The sequence below is a fragment of the Priapulus caudatus genome, unplaced genomic scaffold (assembly GCF_000485595.1).
Source record: "Priapulus caudatus unplaced genomic scaffold, Priapulus_caudatus-5.0.1 Scaffold75, whole genome shotgun sequence".
In the NCBI taxonomy this organism is placed as follows: domain Eukaryota; kingdom Metazoa; phylum Priapulida; class Priapulimorpha; order Priapulimorphida; family Priapulidae; genus Priapulus; species Priapulus caudatus.
In genome coordinates, this window is record NW_014577136.1 from 120,321 (window position 1) to 127,985 (window position 7,665).

General features: G+C 42.6%; 2 protein-coding genes across 2 annotated transcripts in view; one reads left to right on the forward strand and one right to left on the reverse strand.

The window, feature by feature from the left end:
• The window catches only part of LOC106821496 (huntingtin-interacting protein K-like), an 8,772-nt gene extending 2,269 nt beyond the window's left edge, over positions 1-6,503 (reverse strand). Inside the window, exon 1 of the mRNA XM_014826334.1 lies at positions 6,324-6,503. Within this exon, the coding sequence (XP_014681820.1) occupies positions 6,324-6,491 (168 nt within the window). The 5' untranslated portion in view covers positions 6,492-6,503. The remainder of the gene's footprint in view (positions 1-6,323) is intronic.
• Positions 4,399-7,665, forward strand: part of LOC106821494 — a 28,328-nt gene continuing 25,061 nt past the window's right edge. The window contains exon 1 of the mRNA XM_014826331.1: positions 4,399-4,452. Coding sequence (XP_014681817.1) covers positions 4,418-4,452 — 35 coding nt within the window. The 5' untranslated portion in view covers positions 4,399-4,417. The remainder of the gene's footprint in view (positions 4,453-7,665) is intronic.

Consider the following 7,665-nt stretch of genomic DNA (forward strand, 5'->3'; position numbering starts at 1 on the left):
CCCAGTTTGGAGTTCTAGGTCTCTGAAATACACCAGCAAACCTGCCGAGTGATTTCCACTCGAGGCATTCCTCCGCAAAAAGCCGTATAGGCTCGCGTTCTAACCTATCGCTTGCAGTTTGGGTACTTATTGTATCTATACGGCTATAGCCTCATTTGCCGCAAACTTTACGTCGCTGTATGGCCTGGTGAATGAAATCTCTTTCTCCTCTACATAAGTCGGTACTTTGCTCTAGATCAGCAACTCCAAATTGTCGTCTTCTTTTCCTTTTTTAACGCTGTTTTTTAGTAAACTATCGCTTTCGCCATCGGCAATCTCCTGATCTTCTACTTGCCCCTCGACATTTCAGATTCTCGACTCGGGCGAGATTTTGCCGAGCAATGACGTCATCATATTGGATCTGTCGACCGATTTATCTGCGTAATAAGTTTGTTTACAAAAACTATTTACAGTGCAGAGGCGCTCTCTCGGGGAATATTGTAATCAATTTTTACAAAATGTCATATCTTTAATTAGCTGCAAGAGAGATTACGTAGTCTGAAATATCATGGACGATTTACTTGCGGGATCGAAGACGTTATTGGGTAAGTTATAGCCTAGGCTACTTCAGACTTCAGTACTTGGTTGTGTACGACGTACAGTACGTAACTTGCCCACGTTAGGCCTAACGTTAGGCCTACCGTTATTTGCGCTTCTCCGAGCCCTTCACACTCACTCTATGTTCCTGGCCTAAATTGGGAACTGCATGTTTACTGTATGAATGCAATGCCAGCTGCGTAAGTTAATAGTGAACTGCTCGTTAAGCAGTTTTGTCAATAAAACAGAGGAAGGAACTAAGAGCTCAAGAGTCTGATTTTAGCAATAAACGCATAAAACGTTAACAGTGCAGTTCTGCTGAATCAGAATCATGTATATGCCATTTACACACTGATCACGAATTGCCCATCAATACCTAATAGGCCCCCGATAAATTACGAATAATTAATAGTACAGAAGTCAGACGCGATATAATTAATACTAGTAGTTTAAAACGTCAGTCAGAAGCCTCGACATTTGCGCGGTGTTCACACGCGTACACTTTGTTTTAAGGAGTCTCTTTCCAACGGACTGTGAAAATGTGTGCATCGTCAAATGGGCCAATGAAGCCTCACTAGCGCGCCTGTTGACCTTACTCGGCCGTGTCATCGCTCGCATACGCATACTTCCTTGCACACATAACACCGGCGCATCGACTCGCCATCCATGAAGATTGGCATTCCCTCTTGCTTGATAATCCTGTTTGCTTGGCACTCGTTCGTTCATCTCGAGCATGATCATTGCTTCCGACACGCTGCCATCTTCTAAGGCATCCCTTTAAGTTTAGCTTAGAAACTTGTTTCTGTCATTATTCGTATTGGAATTTCTCCGTTTGTCTTTAGTAAATTGCAGAGGTTGATCTGTCTATTTGATCAGCTTTGTCTCAAGATTTCCATTTTCAAAATAGTTCCTTGGACTTTGAAGACTATATTACGAGGACTTACGCAGCGTTACGAGCTATACCATCGATAGGCAGTGTTAAAAGCTTAAAATAAAAAAACCACTCGCCAAACTGGCGAGTGAGTCAATAAGTTAAATCGTCAAACGAAATCTGTACTCGCCCAAATTTTAAAACAAAAATGCTTGGCAACAATAGTGAAAAACACAAAAACACCAGTGGAGTTTAACTACACATTAATTCATTTGATCACTTTTCTCAAAAATTCAAGGCACATCTCCTTTTGAAAGTTTCTGTTATTCATTTTTATTTAATTTACTTTTATTCTCGGGCTGCTTTGCCACCCATCTAATGAATAACCCCACGTTACGCGATTTTATTACTTGTTAACACACAGCTAAGGTGAGCTTTAAACAATCCTGCCACCTCCCCCTCCCCGCTACATCAATTCAATATGCCGCCCAGCACGTATTACACAGCCACGCTGCTGGCTGGCGCGCCACGCTCTCCGCGGCATGCTTCTCTTCGGCGACCTTGATAATTAAATTGAGGATGTCGTGGATGCCCGCCCTTCACAATCCTACACCTGTATTTCATGCAATGTTTGGATATAGAAACGTAAGGAACCGACATTTGATTCAAAGTTCTAACAATTATTTTACTTAGCCAACATAGGCGAGTCAGCTTTAGCCTTTCACTTCGCCCGATATTATTTTCACTCGACATTGGCGAGCGGGCGAGTGCCAAGCTCGCACGCTGTTAAGCGGGGATCAGGGCCGCAGCCCGGGCAAATTCGGTGGGAAAGGGAAAAATTTTGTGACTCCCTAAGTGATGATGAGGGTGGGAGAACCCCCTATTCAGAGGTTATGAAGAAATAAAAACTCTGTAAACATGCTTTTACACAGATAATTATGTTCAATATGGCTTCCTTTATATAGGATCAGATCTGTTATCCGAACAAAATACTCCCCGCCCATCTCGTTCGGATAATCGAGGTCTAACTGTATATATGGATTATGACCTACTCTTGGGAAAACCTGGGCAAGTTGTGTTCTTCTATAGGTGTACGAATACGGGAAACGTGCAGCGGCACGTACCAATAACTATGCAGTCTCGTCGGAATGCCATCAAGTTCTTTATCCCTCTGTGGGAGGGTGGCCAGCTGTAAACGTGGAATGCTTAAACGCATGAGAAATATGCTGCTGCCGTGCACGTACGTGTAATTGCGTCGCATATTTCTGGTTTTTTGCCTGACATGATGTGATTGTGTGTAGAAATATACAGCTCCCACTCGGCTTGCCTAGTGATAACGCTAAAGAATCTTTTATCATAGATTTATTCATATATAAAAAACATGCCCATGTTAACGTTCATTTTGAGTGACAATAGTCAAAGCCGCGAACCAACAGTGATGATTAAAAACTATTCACAGATTAGTAAGGTTTAAAAAGAGTTAAGTACTGCTAAAAGATTTCCGCTACTTATAGTATTATTACTATTGAATTATCTAACCTTTATCTTATTACCTTAATGATTACCTTATTTTCACGTTTAAAGGCGCCCTACACTCATCATCATCATCATCCTTATCATTATCATTATTATCAATATTTATATTATTATTTATAAGAAGGAGGAGAATGAGGAGAGCGCTGCGAGGAGTAAGGATGAAGAGGAGGGTAGGGAAGAGAGGAGGAGCAGGCAGGAGGAGGAGAGGAGGCAGAAGCAGCGAGGAGGAGGAGGAGGAGGCGAGGAACAGCGAAGTAAGTTTATGACGGATACCCCACAATCCTCTATGTATGGTACACGTCCTGTGCTGTACATACATGTGGTACATTATATATGCGTGTGCGTACACGCTTGCGTGGGCGTCGGCGTGTGCGTCGTGCGTGCGTGCTGTGCGTGCAGTTGTGCGTGTATGTATGTGTGATGTATGCAGCGTGTTTGTCTGCTGAAAGAGTGATATAGAGAGACAATGGCAAGAGAAGGCGTAGGAGAGCGAGAATTTACCAGATGCTCATACTGTACATACAAGCTAGACCTTTCGAGGCTTAAATAATTATATCCTCTTTTTTCGATATATCTCAAAAACCATAATAAATACTCCGATACTTGTAATCTCATATGCATACACGTGCGCGTACATTTGTGTACACACTATAAATATTAAATATAGTGTATACGTATGCGTGCTGGCACGCGTGGCTGTATGTGTATATATAGTTACTACGTGCTAATGCTATGTATGATGCTCGCAGATATAGTGTATGTACATGTGTTGCATGTCGTGACGTACGTTGCCGTGTATGACGTACTTGCCACATGTGATACATCTATGCTGTTACTTGCCGTACGCTTGCCCATACGTTGCATGCCGTACGTGTGCGGAGCTCAACAGTTCGAGACGCCAGGAATCTTACATATTCTCCACCAGCAGAATAATAACACGAAAAAAACATTGTTTATCAAGAGTTTTCAAATGAAAAGTCCAACCCATTCGTACCATGCTGTTCATAATAACTTTTTGTCATTACACCATATTACTTATTATGTTCAGGTTACTTAAGTTGCGGTTGTGCTGTCATATAAATGTCTACGTAACAGTTTTTTCCATGTTATTAGCTTATTGACTGATTCCTGAATATTCATAATTGTGCTGCCAATTTATTGTCGATTTTTTACCCAATGTTCTCCTATTTGTGCTCCCATTATTAGTAGTATGAATTAGTAGCACGATTTTAGCCCAGCGCCAGCGGCGTACCCGCAGCTAGTATATATAGTAATATATGTGTGTGTCTGTGTTTAGGGCGGCGGCGCGAGCGGAGACGTCGTCCTTCCTGTGATCAAACATCAGCCGCGCCTGACTTTTCACTGCCCGCACGGAAGTCGACTACTTCCTGCGGGTGCGAACCTTCTCACGCCGTAGCTCCTCATATTTCCGTGATGAGGTCGACCTATATGCGCATCAATACGAGCGGCCGTGAGTGAGCTTACAGAGCGAGAGAGAGAGATGGGGGGAGAGGAGGAGGGAGAGGGGAGAAGAGAGCAGCAGGAGAGAGAGAAGAAAGAGAAAGAGAGAGAGAGAGAGAGAGAGAGAGAGAGAGAGAGAGAGAGAGAGACAGAGACAGAGACAGAAGGTAAAGTATTTGTGTATTCAGGTTTCTGGAAAATGGATATCCTAAGTACTGGATATTTCTTGAGAAAATATTTTGCGTTAGGTGTTCGAACCATGAGTAAGAAGTTTGTTATTTTTATCATTAATTTACGTGTAACTATTTTTTATTGTTAAGAGCGTGGCTCGTTAATATGGTAGCGGGTGGGTAGTGGATTGGTGAATCGTATTAACTAGTCATAATTTGTTGATTGCGTTCAGGGGCATGAGCCAAATTTATGCAAAACGTTTGTATTTGGTGTAACTATAATGTTAGCTTTCTTTGACGAACGAGGATTTGCTCTCTTTGATATTCCTCGCATTTATGTTATCAGGAGCGTATAATGACAAATTTGTCATTATACGCTCCTGATGTTATCTGATAAGCGTTATGCGATGGTATTAATTATATAATTGAAGATTCGATTGATTGATGATATTAATGATATAATTGATGATATTAATTAAACAGATAAGCATTATCGTAGTACCGGTGATATGTTGGTGCTTCTAGTCATCGCGTAAATGTATATTATGTAAAGTATATTATTGTATGTTCACATTTCTTCTTGTTGAACGTAGCCAGTAAGCGCCATCTATCTTGTAAACTTTTCGGTGAGACAAGTGACTCTTCCGCAAAAACTTCATAAATATAAATTCATGTATAAAAATGATTGTTTACACATGATTTTAGTTGGTAACTTGAAGAATGGGTAGTTAGATCCCAATGTGGAAATTTTGGCTGCCTGCTAGTGCCCGAAAGAACGGGTTTTGTTCGAGCATAGCCAGTCGCGGTCGCATGTGATCGTGTGAAAACGATGATAAAATGATGGATTGTATTAAACGTTTGCGCGCGTGTCATTACACACCCTCTTGTTGGTGTGAGTGCAGCGGGGAATTGCCACTGCCCACGGTTATAAACGCGAGCAATTGCCAAATGGAATCTAGCCGTTAACTCCCTTGCGAGAGAGATCTCCTGCTCTCGTGTTTAGTTATCATGTATTGCGGACGCGCCTCTGTGTCCTGGCTGTAAGCCGCTGTATACACACACTGCGCACCGCACACGTGCGCACAGTGTGTCCTGGCTGTACATACACGGACACGCACACACGCGCACACGTACACGCGCGTAATCAGACACGCACACTCACACGCGCACACACGCACACACGCGCACACGCGCGCAATCATACACGCGCACGCACACGTACACGCGCACGCACACATACACGCACGCGCACACGTATACGCGCGTAACCAGACACGCACACGCACACGTACACGCACGCGCACACGGACACGCACAGTACTGCAGGTCTATCTGCTGCTGCTGCGACCAGTTTCTCACAGAATCCCGCCCACAGGTGATTGAGGGGGCTTTGATGCGGGCAACTCGCGGCACATGTTGATATTATTATATATGTTTGGCAGCATCTTGGCCGTGCAGGCACGTATTATAGTACATATTTGCCATTATTAATCCCTGAGATTATATATATATATTATCCATAAGTGTTAAAAAGCCCGATCATTTTGCGTTTTGGGGATACATTTTTGGTTAGACCAGTTGGAGCATTTGGTGTCTTTACATCTATAGCAGAATGTGCTATAGCCCTGCGGCAGCTATCCGCGGGCTATAGTACTAGAGCTAATATAGTACTAGAGCTAGCCGAATTCTAGCTATTTGCGCAAACTTACGTCGCTGATGGCTGGTGATGAAATCTCTTTCTCCTCTACATAGTCAGTGACTTTCTCTAGATCAGCAACTCCAACATTGTCGTGCTTCTTTTCCTTCTTTAACGCTGTTTTTTGTAAACTATCGCTTTCGCCATCGGCAATCTCCTGATCTTCTACTGCGTCCGACATTTTCAGATTCTCGACTCGGGCGAGATTTTGCGAGCAATGACGTCATCATATGGATCTGGTCGACCATTTATCTGCTGTAATATTTTGTTTACAAAACTATTTACAGTTGAGAGGCGTCTCTCGGGGAAATTGTATCAATTTTTACAAAATGTCATATCTTTAATTTGTGAAGATTACGTAGTCTGAAAATCATGGACGATTACTTGCGGGAAACGAAGACGTTATTGGTAAGTTATAGCCTAGGCCTACTTCAGTCTTCAGTACTTGTGTTGTTTACGACGTACAGTACGTAACTTGGCACGTTAGGCCTAACGTTAGGCCTACCGTTTTGTCGTTCTCCGAGCCCTTCACACTCACTCTATGTTCCTGGCTAAATTGGGGAACTGCATGTTTACTGTATGAATGCAATGCCAGTGTGTAAGTGTAATACTAATAGTGAACTGTGTTAGCAGTTTTGTCCATAAAAACAGAGTAAGACTAAGAGTAAGACTCAAGAGCTGATTTTAGCAATAAACGATAAAACTTGACAGTGCAGGTTCGTGAATCAGAATCATGATATATGCGATTTACCACCATTGATCACAGAACTTGGCATAATAACTAATAGGCCCCGATAATTACGAATAATTAATAGTACCGAGTCAGACGCGATATTAATTAATACTAGTATTAAAACGTCAGTCAGAAGCTCGACATTTGCGCGGTGTTCACACGCGTACACTTTGTTTTAGGAGTCGTCTTTCAACGACTGTGAGAATGTGTGCATCGTCATGGGCAACGAAGCCTGCGACCTTGACTCGGCCGTGTCATCGCTCGCATACGCATACTTCCTGCACACGGTAACACCGGCGATTGATCGCCATCACATGAAGATTGGCATTCCCTCTTGCTTGATGAAGCCTGTTTGTTGCACTCGTTCGTTCATCTGAGCATGATCATTGCTTCCGACACGTGCCATCTTCTAAGGATCCCTTTAAGTTTAGCTTAGAACTATGTTTCTGTCATTCCGTATTGGAATTTTCTCCGTTTGTCTTTAGTAAATTGCAAATTTGAAGCTTTTTCTACTGTGATCCAGAGTGTTGATCTGTCTATTTGATCAGCTTTGTCTCAAGATTTCCATTTTCAAAATAGTTCCTTGGACTTTGAAGACTATATTATTTACGAGGTTACGAGG